Here is a 16,677-nt window from a genome sequence, read left to right on the forward strand (position 1 = left end):
ACTCAGGCAGTGACCGTGTCCGTTACAGAGACTCAATATCAAGCTGTGCAGGAAGCATTGTTTCAATGTGACTTCACTACTGTGTAAGTGAAACAATCGGAGGGTAGATCATTTGACAGATGCACCCCTGTCACACCTTTTTACTGCAGAGCTCTGATCGTACCTGATACCCTCACATATCTATATACCGTATTTTTCAGACCATAAGGCACATTAAGCGAAACAAAACAGTCAGATAAGTCAAACTTTACTCAGCTCATTCTTCTTGCTTCCTCCACTTCTGTACCATTGATTCATTAATGTTGAATTCTCTCACGGCTGCTCTATTCCCATATTGTTGCAGTATATTAATGACTAACCTCGTATTGTGGATGGATTATCTCAGTTGTTCTCCTGACTGAAGGTTGGGCCATTTACAGCATCCTGCCATGCGATTGCATTTGTCCCCAACCATCAGGAACCTTCACGTTAACTTTTATCGAGTGGAAAAAAGTTAGCGTTCATCCTCCAGCTTTACTGTGTTTATGCTAACATAGCTGTTAGCTAGCCACCACGTAGCACATCATTATATACCAGCTAGCCCAACTTCAGTAACCCTACAAACGTCACTGCTGTTTAGTTTTCTGTCTTCATTTATGTTGGAAGTGATAGCAGAGCTGTACGTTTTAATGTTTCAGAAATCTCTCAGTCAGAACATGCTATATCATGTTTAGGTGGAAACTAGTGAGCTAACTTCCTGCTAACTTCTAACTCTGTTAAATGTAATAAATCCTGTTTTCATGGATGCCTGGATGTTAAACTTCATTGTTACACCTGGTAAAGCAGCAACGCTGATCATTTTATTAAAGATGAAAGAATTTAGACAGTTTTTAACTCTGTAATGCTCCAACAATCCATCAAGCGGTGCGGCTTCGTAGCTTACCAAAGTCGTACTAAAACATTTTTGACAGATTTCTGAGCGCCGTGTAGCACATAAAATCGGTTTCAAGGTCAGTAAGTACAACCAGAGTTCATACATAAGGCACACCGGATTATAAGGCACACTGTCGATTTTTGAGAAAATTAAAGGATTTTAAGTGCGCCTTATAGTGCGGAAAATACAGTATATATAGACATATATGTCTATATTGCTGGATTCACACAGTCTGACAGGCTGATGTTTCTGGGATGCAGCCGGCTATCTGTATAGACAGGGGTGCACATAAGTGATCCACAGGTGTCAAAATAAAAGACACGCACCAGATAAGAAGCATGTTTGAGTACATATAAAAGGCACTATTTTTGTCCGCTAGAGTGGGATTTTCACGGCACATTCTGCACCACATCTCTGTGCGTTCATCATTTGTTTGAAGCCAGCTCACCTCCTGCAACCACTTTTCCGAGAATACGCGCTTCTTTTGCGGTTTGGACTCCTTTTGAGTTCATGTGTACTGTCTTTTAGTTTATGGGACGTTCCACAATATCTGTCACTTTAACTACTTTGGTTTTTTTAAAGAATCCATTTCATATCTAAGGAACCTTGGAGGATATGAAATATTTTGTTCTCCCTCCTGCCAAGGTTTTACTGCTCATAAAGACAATATTCAGATATACTGTAATGTAAGCATCAAAGTTTGTATCTCTGCGTTTGTTAATATTTGAATAAGGCTTCATTATTTGCTGGCAGCCATCTTGAAAGCATCAGCTGACTGAACATAGGGACGGAAACACTTGTTGTGTCTCGTTGGGTTCATGTTCGGCGGGTTTTCTGATTGCATAAGAGGTCCATAGGGAGCGCGCTCCAAGGCGTGAGCGATCGAGTCCCGTTCACATCAGAGCGATCATCCTCCGTTCAGCACAAAACAAAGACGTAGGGTGGAGCTACAGCTTTTCCATGTGATGCAGCAATTTAAATAAACGCAGGAGGTGAACGTGATCCTGACCTGGTTAACTGTTCAAGGAGCTCCACATCCCCCCCTCCCTGTCCCGTGAAAGCACAAAGATGCGTTTCTCCCACAGACTGGAGAAACTCAGGTTTACCATAAAGCTTCAGAATTCTTCTACAGAAGAAAACTCCAAAAAAGAAGCGCAGGAACTGCTCAGGTGGGAGACGACGGCTTATAAAGGTGCGGGTTGTGTTGGAAGAAAAGCTCCACAGAGAAGCCGGAGTCTGAGTTCCATCTTTTTCCCGTCAACCTGCGAGCGACCCGCTGAAGGAGGACGGAGATTGGATGAGCTCGGGCAGATCGCCGTGTCCGTGTGTAACCGATTAAAGAAATAATAGAAAAGAGCAAATTTGTCAGGGATTCTCCAGCGACTGCTCTCACCTTCTCTGACCTGACATTTCAGACTGACCGAGGCTGACCCGTGCGTGCGTGTGTGTGTGTGTGTGTGTGTGTGTGCGTGTGTGTGTGTGTGTGTGTGCGCGTGTGCGTGTGTGTGTGAGCTGTCAGTATTTATGTGTGTGTCACTTGCCTATTCTCCCCGCCGTCGGTGGCAGGCTGAGTGGTAAGTCAAATATCAATTTCATCCAGAGTCCAATGACCAATTTGCATATTCATGCTGGTGGTTACTTGTATTAAAGCGAGCTGGCGGTGCGTACCACATGTCGCTTATATTTCTGATTAAATGGCGAGGAGAAGGCGAGACCGACGTGTCCGCTGTGTTCGATATAGAGCTCGATTTCTTTCTTATCAGGCAGTAATTGTCATGTGATGCATCCTGCAGATGTACCTGACGGTGCATGCACGGCAGAGGAGGAGAGAACACTGCGACGCTGCTCTAACTGGCGAGAGGATCAAACTCATTTACATTTGCTCGACTGCTGCACTTCCTGTGAGAGTGCTGCTCGCCTTTTGCCATTTACCCACCAAACATTAAGGTATATAATAGAGCTGGGCGATATATCGAGTTTTTAAAACATATCGATATATTTTTATACGAGATATAAGATGTGACAATATCCTTTATATCGATATAGTCTATGTTACGTTATAATTATAGTTGTGGAGCCGCAAGTTTGCCTCTCTTTCGTCCACTTTTGTCTCTACGCAACGTTACTCCGCCTCGCCTTCACTGAAGACAACTCCCCCTCCTCCCCCATCGCTTCACGTGCAGGCAGCGACAAGATGGACACGGCAAATCTCCGTTAACGAGTTACTGCGCATCGCCCCATGCGTGGGGCTGGACAGCGGCAACGTGTTAACGAGCTAACCATGCTAATGAGCTAACCGCGCTAACGAGCTAACCGCGCTAACCCTAAAATCCTTTCATTCTCTCAAAAGTTGATAGCGCGCCTTATGTATGAATTCTGGTTGTGCTTGATGGCCGCGAACCGATTTTATGTGGTACACGGCGCTCAGCAATCTGTCAAAAATGTTTGAGTACGACTTTGGTAAGCTACGGACCGTTTGATAGATTGTCGGCGCATTACGGCTACCGAGGAGCTTCGCGGAGTGATACGTACTGTGCATCAACGTAATATTACCGTATTGTGTGTGTATAAGGACCATAAATGGCACCTGTAAGAGACGTGGTTATGAAGCGGATTTCAAACTCCAGGCTGTCAGTCACACAGTAAAACTTGGGAACAGAGCAGCTGTGAAATCTGTCTGTCTTTGTTATTACGCTCAGCGTCTTTTAGTTTACATTTTGACCGCACAATTGTGAGCTCTTTGTTTAGCACAAAAACAACATTGTTTTCTTTTATTTATGGAGCATTATTATTTATGCTCATAATTTAATTTTGAGTAATTTTTCATGTACATCTGTGCTGTATGTTAATAAAAGTGCCTGTGTGACATCTGGGACACAGCTTTGACTAAGAACTCTCTTTTTGTTCTTACTTTATGGCTTAAAAAAAATATCGAGATATATATCTTATATCGCCATCCAGCTAAAAAATATCGAGATATGAATTTTGGGTCATATCGCCCAGCCCTAGTATATAATGACACACCTCTCTCTGTGGCGTGACAACAGCCTGACTCTTGTACCTACAGCTGCTGTTAATAAAGCAGCGAATCAAAGTGCTGATTTGGGGAAGAAGGAGCGGTCTAATGTGAGGCGTTTGTCTACAGCCTCGTGCTCTCCTGCAGCACTCGTTGCTTCTCATACCCGCCTCTTCCTCCGGATGCTTACCATGAAGTGATTAAATACTGAGCCAGGTTGATGGCGATCGGCGTGCCGCTGATGGTGACGTGGCGGTCGCTGGTGCTGTCGATCTGACTGCCGATCTTGATCTGAGCCCCCGATACCTGCCGGATCTCGTTTATCTTGGTGCCCTGGCGGCCGATGATTGAGCCAATCAGCTGTGAGGAGGGAGACACGGAGAGGATTAGAGGCTTTTACAGGTGGACCGTGGCTTCAGTGAACTCTGACGGTGGCAAATGCAAAGACTTTCAAAGCACTTGGTTGTCTGTGAGCCTTAATGTGATGATTTTCTCACTTGTTGACAGCATGTAACTGGAAGCTCAGCTTACTTACCAGTTTGAGGTCTGTTTTTTGTTTCCCTGCACTTGCTGTCAGACCCTCAGTCTGCCTTTACATCTGGTGTGACGGGTTAAAAAACTCACGGCTTGTAGACCTTCTAACTTCCCCACATGAACCTCCAGCCTTCGTTCTCTGCCTTCAGTTTATTTTCCATCCTTCCATCTTGTTATCTGCTGGTGTCTAATAATATGGGACAGCACCAGGCGGTGAACTCTGACTCATCTGCCTGCTGTGAGCTGGGCGAGGGTCCCGGTGTGAGCTATCCTGGTCTCAGCGGGGGTTTGTCACACAGTAGGTGTCACAGCAACCACAGACAGGTAGTTACTGAGCTCACCTCTGTGTCAGTAAATGTGTCTCATTATTTTTTTTTAAGACGGCAGGCTTGTCAGGTGGCAGCATGTCTGCACGGTGCCAGCTATGCATCTGGAGCTAAATTTATAAGAAATGAAACTGTTCTGTCTGATGCATTTTTGCAGTTAAGAAGGCAAAAAAAGTTGGGAGGTAACTGAAAGATTTTGTAATTACAAGACTTGTTTATCCTAATTATAAGACGAGGACTGAGAGGTCAGGGCTGGAACAGACGGGGGGGGTTTCCAGCTATAAAAGTTTGTTCCAGAGGAGGAAACACGGCTGACTCGGTAAAAGTGCAGCTCTGAACAGATGAACAACGAGCGCTACCCTCAGTAAGTAAAGAGGACTCACATTTCACAACTGTGAAAACTTTGCCATCACTTCTTTCTTCAACTCTCGTGTAAAGTATCTATAAAGTTCCTCTGAGCCATTAAACAGAAGCTCCCCGGACCTGTGACAATCCCAGATCACCTGCTTCCTTTTAAGGAACAGATAAAAAAGATCAAACCAAAGCCTGGCTCTGAATATTTTTAGACAAAGCATTTTAAAGACTTGTTCTTCCTGCTGATATTTTCTCTTTCAGCTCTAAAAATGAGGAGCAGACGAGGTCAGGCGTATTTGGAGGATATAAAAGTTATGCAAAGGAGATAATGAAGACTAATGTCAGCGTGCAGGCTGTTGGTGTCATCCAATTAAAAACATAACACCAATATGATGCCCACTGTGGAAACTGGTAAAGAATGAGCCAATTAACCCTCGGCACAGCTGATTGGCCTGAAATTGATCACAGCAGAAGATGTATAATTGATTAACTTTATCATCTGCAGTGAATTGTTTGCTCATATATTACAGATTATGTATATGTGTCATTTCAGGTTAATGACTTGTTATGACAGGAAGTTTCTTCTGAAGTCCTGACTTCAGCGAACTCGTTTTGACGGGAACGACGGCGGCACGCGAAGGAGCGTTTCCTGTCGTGTTCCTCCCGTTCCAGAGCGCATCTTCAAAACCAGCTAAAGCCATAAGACGCGATTCTGGTCAATCTATGAAATGGAGAAATGCTGTCTGAAAAATAAGCTCTGTTGTTGCTGCAGACTCAACTGGGAACAATTATTCTTTAAAAGCATCACTTGTATCAGCTCACTGAAAATGGGCAGAATTGATATGGGATGCATTTCTATGTAATTTAAAGTTTGGGTTATTACTTGAAGCACTGATGAACCATCAGGAGCATCTCCTTTAATGCCTCGGATTAAAGCAGCCCTCTGTTTGACATGTGGACAGAAGCTCCTCTCTCTGCTGAGCCACCACCATCCTCTTCTTTTTAAAGCATGACTCATCGCTGCTCTCGGCTTCTCACTTTAATCCACTAACGACCCCGAGCTTCCCTTTAGTCACTTTTTGCCTTCATCTCATTCGTTGCTTTATTGCCTCCCTGTAACGGCCTCTTTCTGTTCCTCTGTGCACGAAAGAGTGAGTAGATCTGCACTGTAGAGAGGTATTCTCAGAAAGGTCTTTGATAATTTAAGTGTGTGTCTGTGTGCGTGCGCATTAGAGACACTGACAAACAAAGTGCTGGCCAATGACAACCGGGTTACAACCATTTGCATGAGATCCCTCTTAGCCGCTGTTTGACCTCACAAACGTGCTCATTGAATAATTACCGTCCTCCTGTGAGTCACCACCAGCAGACTGGCAGATATCCAGGGAAACAAAGATGTACACACACACTAACCTTTAAATGTCTCCATCTCTGATTGCTGAACAAGTATTAACACAGTTTAAAGTCATACAGGTGCGTGACTACCTGTGGATGAAGACGTCTGTGCACAGACTCACTGAATACTGGTTAAATATGTTCGTACATCAGGGGTCATCAGTCAGCATGAAGACACGCAGAAAATTTTCACTTTTATTTTGAAAAACTGCAAAAAGTTTCTTATTGGTGAGACTGTAGCACTTTTTCTAGCTCAGGGTTTTTTTTATTTTGCTGGCTAACCTGAGAGTTGCTATCAGCCTGCTTCCCTTGAGTTTAGCTTAAATTCAGTTTTTATTATATACAGTGTTGGGAAGGTTACTTTTAAAATGTATTCCGTTACAGAATACATGCCCCAAAATGTATTCTGTAACGTATTCCGTTACGTTACTCAATGAGAGTAACGTATTCTGAATACTTTGGATTACTTAATATATTATCGTGCTTTTTACAACAACGTGAATGTGCTATTGCTGTGTGATTTATTACTATTACTGAAGGTCCGCGACTCCGAACTGTAGTAAAGGGACCTCTGACTAATACGGCGGGGTCCCTGTCGGCTCATAGCCGAAAAATAGCTTTACTTTGTTGTGTGGGTCAACTTTTCTTGCGAGAGACAGAGAGAGGCGTTGAAAGGCTGCTCCAACAGAACTTATTGTTTTCGGAGGAAAACACGAACACGGTGTACAGTCGAGTCTTAATAGCTTACTTACAACTGGGCTCGTCAGGCACTCTTCTTGGCTGCAGTGGTTATTATTATATTTACATGTTTCCAGCTCCCGTTTTTCCTCGACGACAACTCGTACCTTTCCACTCCCCTTTTTCTCCCTCCTCGCGCTCACAGACACATAACGTGTATGGCAGTCCATTCTCCCTGCAACACGGACTACACTGCCCATGATGCTACATTCTTTAGAGCTATGCTTGTAGCATTCTGCCTGTTAGCTTAGCACAACAACAACAACGAAAAGGCGCTCTCTCACCCAGGAAACACACAGTCGCAGAAAGAGAGAGAGAGCGTCGCCCTGTAACCATGGCAACCGTAACGCTGCCGCCTGGAACGAAAGAACGTAGCTGTCAAACAAAACCCAAACAGTCCTGACCCGCGACAAAATGAAACAGGAAAGTACCGCAGTGTAATCCATTTATTTCAACAAAGTAACTGTATTCTGAATACCACCTTTTTAAACGGTAACTGTAACGGAATACAGTTACTCATATTTTGTATTCTAAATACGTAACGGCGGTACATGTATTCCGTTACTCCCCAACACTGATTATATAGCACCAACAACAATCCGGTCGTTCAGTCTGACGTCACTAGCCGTGTCTGGGCCTAAACTCCGATGCAGGTCCATATATCAAACGATCACTATGGCATTACTGAGAGTTGAAAAACTGTCTAAAGTCTTTCATCTTTAATAAAATGATCAGCGTTCTGCTCTACCAGGTGTAACAATTGAGTTTAACATCCAGGCATCCATGAAAACGGAATTTATGACATTTAACGGAGTTAGAAGTTAGCAGGGAGTTAGCTCGCTAGCTTCTATCTAAATACAATATAGCATGTCCTGACTGCGGGGTTTTGGAAACAAATTAAAACGTACAGCTCTGTTATCACTTCCAGCATAAATGAAGACAGAAAACTAAACAGCAGTGACGTTTGTAGGGTTACTGAAGTTGGGCTAGCTGGTATATAATGATGTGCTACGTGATCGCTAGCGACACAGCTATGTTAGCATAATATAAACAAGCTAACTTTTTTTCCACTCGATAAAAGTTAACGTGAGTGTTGTCGGTGGTCAGGAACAAATGTAATCGCATGGCAGGATGCTGTAAAAGGACCAAACTTCAGCCAGGAGAACAACTGAGATAATCCATCCACAATACGAGGTTAGTCATTCATATACTGCTGCATGGGCTGGGCTGTAGTTACATCCTAAGGTTTTAAAAACTGAGCTTAAATAAATGATTAGCGGTAATAAAAGCCGAGGGAGGTCAGCAGGGATCACTGACTGTTTTAGGAGCTTTTTGAGATTAAATAGAAGAAAATACAAAACATTAAACATGTTAACAACACAAAAGCCATATTAAACGCAGACTACTTTAGGCCCGGAAGTAGGATTCGTCGCGTCATCACTTAACGACCAGATAGTTGGCCTATGGTGCTTTACACTGTGAGGTAAAGACAATAATGCAGAGAAAACCCCAACCATCAGACTATGGTTATGAACAAGCACTTGGCGACAGTGGGAAGGAAAAAACCCCCTTTTAACAACCTCGAGTGGAGCCAGGCTCACACTTCTACACTCGCACGCTCTGTGACAGCCTTCAGTGATGTGATGACTCACTTAGTAAGAACTAAAATCACTGCATTTTGTTCTTTGTAGCTTTCAGCACTTGTAGACTTGGACCTAAAAACCAGTTGCTTAGCTTCGTCTAGATTAAAGTCTAGCTCTTCACACCAGAAACTCGAGACCATCTGCTCGTCTGAAGGTGACGGAGACGCCCGTGTCTATTACATAAACCTCCTCGTCAGATTCGGAGACGGCTTTTCACACTGGATAATACACCTTATGTTTTCTGTTTGGTTTGTGTTATTTTCATGTTTGTCATTACTTGGCCTTCATCCTGCGAGGCTCTTTGGTCATGTCTTCCATGCCAAAAGTAAATCCAAGAATTCTGGCATTATGGATAACATGGAGAATTTACATGAATGCTTCAGCTCGCCGACAGCCCGCCAAGCAGCTCATGCAGCTCCTGGTAGAAGCAGTGAACAACAAAGTGGATGCAAACCATGGTTCTGGCGGTCACGCACGCCTCAACTTGAAACAAAGCAATTTCTTTGCATGTGGCTTTGACGTCTCCTCCTCTTATATCTGCACTGATGAAGAACCTTGAACCTTGATGTGAAAGTGTTGACGATGCCTGTCGTTCAGGCGAATACTACCTGCGCCATAATGCCGAACCTTAATGAATGTGGCAGTGATGAGGTGACCAGCACGGTGAGTATACTGGTGGCTAAAGACCTGCTGTTATTTTCAGGAATGAGATGATCCTGGGATTTCCTTCTTTCATGCCAAAACTCTGGACTAAATGAAGACGTCGAATGATTTGGGAGTGGAAAGCCTCCTGTCTGGTACGGTGCCCGAACCACTGATAACACCTAACTCACGAACTAAGTACTTAAAATATTGCTCATATTTGATCTTCAATGTAAATAAAAATGACGTGACGGGAAGGATGAGCGCGGGGCGACTGGGGAGACGAGGTTTGTTTTTTGCTCCGTCTCTAAGGTTGGTTGCTCTGGAAATGTGTGGTTTTCACAGGATGCCGTGTTCCCCAGCGAGCAGCTTTGTGTAAGAGCTGGTGGGTAAAATCAGCTTGAAGCCGAAGCGCAGGGGAGGACGAGGACAGGGCGAGGGCTATTTTTGGGCGATTCCCTGCTGCCCCTGTAATTTGGAGAGGTTTACTGAAGGAGAGAGGGGGGAGACTGCTGTTGTTAAATCGCTAACTGTGAGCTATAGGATGTCATTAAGCTGCTCTGCTTGGCTCTGCTCAGTGACTCACAAACATATCACACACTTGCATGCGCCGGGTCTTAAGCTCCTCTCTGCTGTGTGCTTTTGTGCGTCTTATTCTCTCCGGCCAGTCGTCAACGCACACGAGCGGGGCTGCACGTCTGATGCGTTTCTCTGCACGAGTCTGTCCACGCTAACGGCACACAAAGGCCTGAATGGAGGCCCCGAGAGGCCTCGAAACTGCGACTTCATTTAAACCTGGAAGGTGACGGCACCTGCGGAGGTGTTGATTATCTTGTCAGAATGGAGATGGAGAGTTTCCGGGAAAGAAATGACCTCGCGCTGCTGTTTTTCTTTTCTCGAGCTGAAGCCACAGAGAGGCCAGTGTGACTGAACACGACTGTGTGAATTCCTCAGGAGAAATCAAGTCTCCTGTTAGGCAATGAGGCATGGATAAAGATAGTGTTATTTCTTTACTAACGCCGGCCCTCATCACAGACTATTATCCAGGTGCAGAAACATCTCATCTTTAACCCTCCTCACTAATAATTACTGCTTTGAATGAACCTGCTGCTCCTTTGCTCCTTTGGCACATCTTTGTATTCACAAGCAGATATTAAAGATCTTCTCTTGATAAACAGATCACAGCAGGCTGATAGCAGCTACACATCAGCCTTTTTCAGAAGCACTGACGAGGACAAAAATATCGAGAGAGCGAAGTGCCATCTGCAGGTTTATACTGTAGTTTGCTCGACCTCTCAGTCACCGGCCAAGGAGCAACCTCTAGAGCTGCAAAACTGAGCCAAGGCACTAGTGCCAAAAACTGCAGTTCCTCTAACGTCCACTCGAGGCTCCAGCAGTGAGTCAGTGCCCAAAGTCTCCTGCGTTAAAACCCTGAACTTCAGAGCAGACACAGGCGGCAGTAGCTGCTAGCCTCCCTCAGTTACTGGAGTCCCTGAGCTGGACCTCTGGACCTTCTGGAGCATTTTTAATCCAATTATCTGATCAATAATATGGCTGCTGTGGAGTTAACGGTACTAAGAGACAATCTCAGAAGTCTGAGCTCCAGTTTCAGGGAGTGAAATTCAAGGATTTCATTTGGATGTTGCTGAATACTGATTGGCAGATATCAGGTCATTCATGGCTCCAAAAAGCTGACGTGTTAGTGACGGTCCAGAAACGTCCGTCCGGCCATGTGAACGTTGCCGTCTCAGTATGCACACTATGAATATGAATGATTCGTGCAGGGAAATGTAAACTGGAGTTCGTTTGAACAGTGATGCATTCACTTGTTTAAAAAAAATCACTTTTTAAACTGAAGTTAAAAGTTATTTAAAGTGATCCAGCTGCTGACAGGATGTCAGACATTTAAAATGAAGCACTGTGAAGACCCAGAGCCTATTTCCTGTTAATCATCCCTGACACCCAGTGGATGTAAAGGGTTCGCTTGAATTTGTTGTCCTCATATTAGTGTGTGTGTGTGTGTGTGTGTGTGTGCAGACAGAGCCGACGGCAGCTCTAAGCAGCTGATGTGTGACAGACTGAATGACTGGCTAACACTCGCTGATGGATGCCGAGAGAGGCAAAGTGGAGGAAGAGTCAAGTGAGGCAGAAAGAGGGAATATATATACTCTCACTGTGTCAATGGGAAAAACACACTGTCTGGCTGTGCTCGGGCTCCTCCCGCTCACATTCTCCTATTTAGCACCGTGTACGTGCAGATAGTCAGTGAACCACATCTAAACCAGCGTTTGGTGCTTTTTATGAACGTTCATGCTGAGCACACACAGTCAGCTTGTTGCTGCTGGTCAACAGCCTTAAACCCGTGAAGTGGACAAGAGTAAAGTGAAGGTAGCTCGCAGGTCAGGAGGTAGAGCAGGTCATCTACCAATCAGAAGGGCAGTGGCTCAATCCTGGGGGACGTAGGTCACGGAAGAACAAAAACATCTTGTGTGTCCTCAGATTTGAGTAGAAAAGTCCAAAAACTAATAGTTAAAAAATGGAAATAAAGACATTTCAAAGTAAAACCAACATGTCCCCATTTCCCGTTTGTGTTGCATTTTTCACAGTTTCACTACAACTTGGAGAGTAGCAGGAAAGTGTCTGTAGACACGTCCATCACTTCTGTTCATTCAGTCTCTTCAGCATACATTGTTACCGTGATTGTCCAAAATCATGGACAATCTCACATGGTCTATAAAACATCAATATTGATTAAAAACAATGCAAATATTTTAAAAGCTTAATATTAATATACAGCCTGGCTTCACGTTTTCAGAAAACGTCCATTATGAGGCACCAACTTCATCTCAGGCAGCAGACTTCAAAGGATTTAACAGGAATAACTAGTCAGCCGTTGGTTCTCCAGTTTCCACAACAGGTTACATTCGAGGCTTTAGCCTCCCTACAGGTACGCTCTAGCTGCAAGCCTCTTTGCAACCCACCTCGATGTGCATAGAAAAGGCAGTGAGGTCGCAGAAACAGACCCGTGCCACCAAATATAAGAGATGCAAACAGCAGTCAGAAAACTGTCGTGATCGGACTAAATGAGCAACGTTAATGTCTGAGGTCACAGACTCTGATCTTGGCTCATGTGATTAGGTAGAGGATCATCAGGGGGTCCTTTGTCCCTCTTTGGGGGGAAACTCCCACTGGGTTTAAATCTGGGACTCTCCACCATTTGACCTTAGAACTGAAGAAGCTTCTCGGATGAAGGTGAAACGTCTTCAAGCAACTCAAACAAGTCCAGACGCTTTTCTTTGCAAGCTCCTTAGACGACTCTGACCTTTGAGCACCAAATTCTAATGAGCTCATTGCTGAGACAGACGGACAGACATTTCATCCAGGTGCTTAAAACACTGTGTTTGAGTAAGTTAATCCTGACCTGCTAACCACAGAGAGAGCTCCACAGCTCAGTGTGAGTCACGTTATGTTGTCATAATTTTCCTTTTATCATGCGAGTTTGAACACTCACACAAAGTACATGTCAGCTGTAAGCCAATGATCGGGCATGGAGTCCTATTACAGAAGCATGTAAACAGCTTAATGAGCTGGATCATGGTGTGTAAACACAGCCAAACCAAAGAGAGGGCGAAGCATCAAACGGCTGAGCTTAGGCTGAGGGGGGAGGGGGGGAGGCTGAGGGGGGAGGGGGGGAGGCTGGGTGGCCAGAAGCTGTCACAGGAACAAAAGGTCGCCGCTTTGACCTCGAAACAGTCGACACGTCCATCAAACGTCACACGTCCTTGAGCACGATACTGAACTGTTAAGTGTCTGAAAAAAAGCCACTGGGAGCTCTGCAGGGCTGCTCACAGAGAGGAACCGGGCGGGGGCGGGGCCAGCAGTCGGGGGGGTGGGGGTTGTGGGAGAACACAGCTGATGATATACTGCAACACCCCTCCAGGTCCAGGTGCTGATTACACTCACAAAACATGATATAAAATCTAAACGCAACCTTGAACTGAACGTTTTCTAATGATGGGAAAATATCAACTCGTTAGCTTAATTAAAGCTGAGAAGAAGCTGTGACTGAAGCCAGCGTGTGCCACACATCTGCCCACTGAAACCACTAAAACCATTCATTTGCACTCTGTGTTATCTGCAGCACTTCACAGCAACCAAAAACTGCAGCCGCACAATTTCAGACTCAAATCTCTGAAAAGTTTGGAGCTGCATGTTTACATCTGACAAAGCAGCAGAAATATAAATGTATGAAGAGGCAGAGGAGCAGCATTGATTTCATTTTTCAGACGAAGCTTCATCTCCGCGGCTGGAGGTTGGCGTGGAGTTTGAATGTTTGGAGAGACAAACGGGGAATGCAAACACACCGACCGACTTCAGCATCACGTTCGCGCTAACATCGTTACACACTGTAAAGCTGCTGTTCTAGCTCAATAAAGGAGGAGGAGGAGCTGCTCTCGATAAGATCAGCAGTTCAAAACCACAGAAAGCCGGAGTGGGCTGAGAGGAGGAGAAACGCTGAAGAGGAGGAGGAAGCTCGTGTAGGAGTGAGCACGAGCTGACCTGTAGGCATGTGTTTTTGTGTAGGTAGGAGGAGATTAGCGGCCGGAGTCACGCTACACTTTCACTCACAAACTTAGAACAGCAAACACGCCTCCTCTGGAGCTGAGCTCTCTCTTACTCACATCGTTGGGAATGAGCAACTCCTGAGACGTGGTTTGGGAATTAGCCTCCATCCCTCCTGGGAGAGAGAGAAGAAAGAGAAAATTCATTTTGAATGATTAGAAAACGTCCAAATCATCAGGGATCAAAACACAACAAACCCCCAATGGCTTCTTTTTCATCACCGTCCTCCACAAACAGGGACTTAGTTTGACTTTGATAAGAGCAAAGTGGGAGGGAAACTGAAAGAAGGGCAAAGCTAGAACAAAGAAGGAAAAACGTTTCAACAAATCATATTTTTATTTTACCCCATTAATAGAAAATGAAGGAATCTCTGTTTGCGCTTTAATAACACTGTTTCTGATTTGGTGAGCACAGCTGGAGTCAGGATGGGTGGTCAGCGTTACTTACTGTACATACATACTCTCCTTTCTTCCTGCTGCTTTCATGACTTTACTTTCAGAAGGAAAGTTTCTGTCAGGGTTAAAACTTCCTGCTGTCCAGTTTATCGTCCCTGCGATCAGGACTCGCTGACCACGGTTTGCAGTACCGATATATTTGTGCCCTGGATGATTCTATCCAACCGGCTAACGAGGAGCCAAAAAACTGATACGCTTTACCCGGACCTTCCCCTCGTTTACGTCCTTTGCTGCAGAAAGGTTTGATCGCTCTGAAACTCTGTGTGTGAGTGTGAGTGTGTGAGACACCCATCCAACCACGTCTGATGAGTTTTCTACCTGGACTGGGTTGAAATAATCAGTCGCCCCCACGTGACGACTCTCTCGTCGATGGTTCTTTTTGCTGCTTCCGCTTTTCTTTCTTTCCTTTTTCTTCATCCTTTCTCATCTTTTCCTCCCTCCCTGCCTTAGTTTTCATTCTTAAATCTCTTTCATTTTCCTTGTTCCCCATGCCTCACGCACTCATGTTTTCCATCTGTTTCCTCTCTGGTTCTTCTGTTCTTTCTCTCATTTCCTTCTTTCCATTTTCTCCTTTTCTTTATCTTCGTTGTACATGTACACTGACAAAAAACTGGCTATTTTATTCTATTCTATTCTTCTTCTCTGTCCTTTTGTCTTTTTTCTCCTACCTCTTTTCTGTCTTTCACTTCTGTCCTCTGGTCCCTTGTCCTCTTATATAGTTGCTGCTTTCCCTCCTTGAGGAACGTCAGAACCTGATTGGCTCCTCTGAAGAGGTGGAGGTGGAGTTCTCTCCTTTGCTACAAAAACCGCATCTGTGACAAATTATTCAATTTCCTGAATTGAATTGTTTTAACGATGCCATCTCTGCGGTCTTATTATTAACGAGGCCAACACAATCAGCTGTTTGCTCAGTCACACCTTTGATTTCCACCTTTTAGTCGATTAGCAGAGCCGTTCTGCAGAGCGGCGTGGAGCCTCACCGATGCAGCCAGAAATCTGCCGGCCAGGTTCGAGTACAGAGAGCTGCTCTGCAGTCGGCCTGTAAGCTCAGCTGGATGCTCCAAATCAAAGCCACCAGGCACAGATTCTAATTCAGAGCCACGCTGCAGAATGAAGCTCGTGCAGCATTCATTACCTCATTATGTACTTGAAAAGTTGTCCCACAAACAGAGAGGAGAGAGAGCATTGTGCATTTTAAAGGCTGAACTCGGAGGATGTCTGATAACATTCACACATTTTTACAAACATCTCTGTTGTTTTTGATAAAGAGAATGATGAAACTCGACGTAATGACTTTTCCAAAATGAAAATAAGGTTTTTGAATAAGAGGCTGCAGACTTTGACGTCTGTTTTTAGTCCTTTGATTCAAAGTCGAATGTGTGCAGACTGAACACGTATGCGTCTGCTGACAGCTCGTCTCTCTCGCGCTCACGTGCACGTCACCAACATGTGCTGCATGCACACGACGGTCAAATCGCTCAGAGTTCCCAGAATCTCGAGTGGCTGTTTGAGGTTTTAGGCTCAGGTTTGCAGCAGTGTTATGGTTTTATTGTACGCTTTGTGTGACTGCATCAGTGAGCTGGGCTCTTAATTTCCTTTGGAATGACAGAGGGAACCATTATCACACTCTGACTCCTGAGTCTTTAGCGCTCAGCCTCAGAGAGCAGACGTTATCGCGTCAGAGGGAGGTGGGAATCGTCTGGCAACACAGGACACACGGAGGCGTATAGATTAAAGGCAGTTCCTGTTAAATGGACGTTTTCCAGGAAGCACAGTGGTTTGCAGGGTTTCAGGTTTCACTGAGGAGATCAGTCAATAATGAAACTACAGTGAGCACAAAAGCCTCTGTGGCTCTTTTATTTCACAGATCACAAACCGCTCTGTGGCAACACAAACTTATTTTGTTAACCTCTCTGTGGAGTCTGATTTATTATACGACATATTGAACTATTAATCCGAGCCGGACACCGAGACTGTGAGTCGCTCTTTGTCTTGACTTGTAAACACCTGCAGATTCAGACATGCGGGGGGAAAGAGA

At 44.8% G+C, this 16,677-nt stretch overlaps 1 protein-coding gene across 6 annotated transcripts in view; it reads right to left on the reverse strand.

Annotated features, from left to right (window-relative positions):
* Positions 1 to 16,677, reverse strand: part of pcbp4 (poly(rC) binding protein 4) — a 210,355-nt gene that overhangs the window by 8,891 nt on the left and 184,787 nt on the right. For all 6 annotated transcript variants that reach the window (XM_086293746.1, XM_086293744.1, XM_086293748.1 and 3 more), the window contains 2 exons: positions 14,244 to 14,299; positions 4,120 to 4,289 (listed from right to left, as the gene is read on the reverse strand). In XM_086293746.1, the coding sequence (XP_086149872.1) occupies positions 4,120 to 4,289; positions 14,244 to 14,299 (226 nt within the window). The remainder of the gene's footprint in view (positions 1 to 4,119; positions 4,290 to 14,243; positions 14,300 to 16,677) is intronic.

This window comes from Aulonocara sp. 'chitande type north' Nkhata Bay, linkage group LG5, assembly GCF_057382095.1.
Source record: "Aulonocara sp. 'chitande type north' Nkhata Bay isolate Kocher_YH1m ecotype deep benthic linkage group LG5, A_spYH_male_GT1.1, whole genome shotgun sequence".
Taxonomy (NCBI): Eukaryota; Metazoa; Chordata; class Actinopteri; order Cichliformes; family Cichlidae; genus Aulonocara; species Aulonocara sp. 'chitande type north' Nkhata Bay.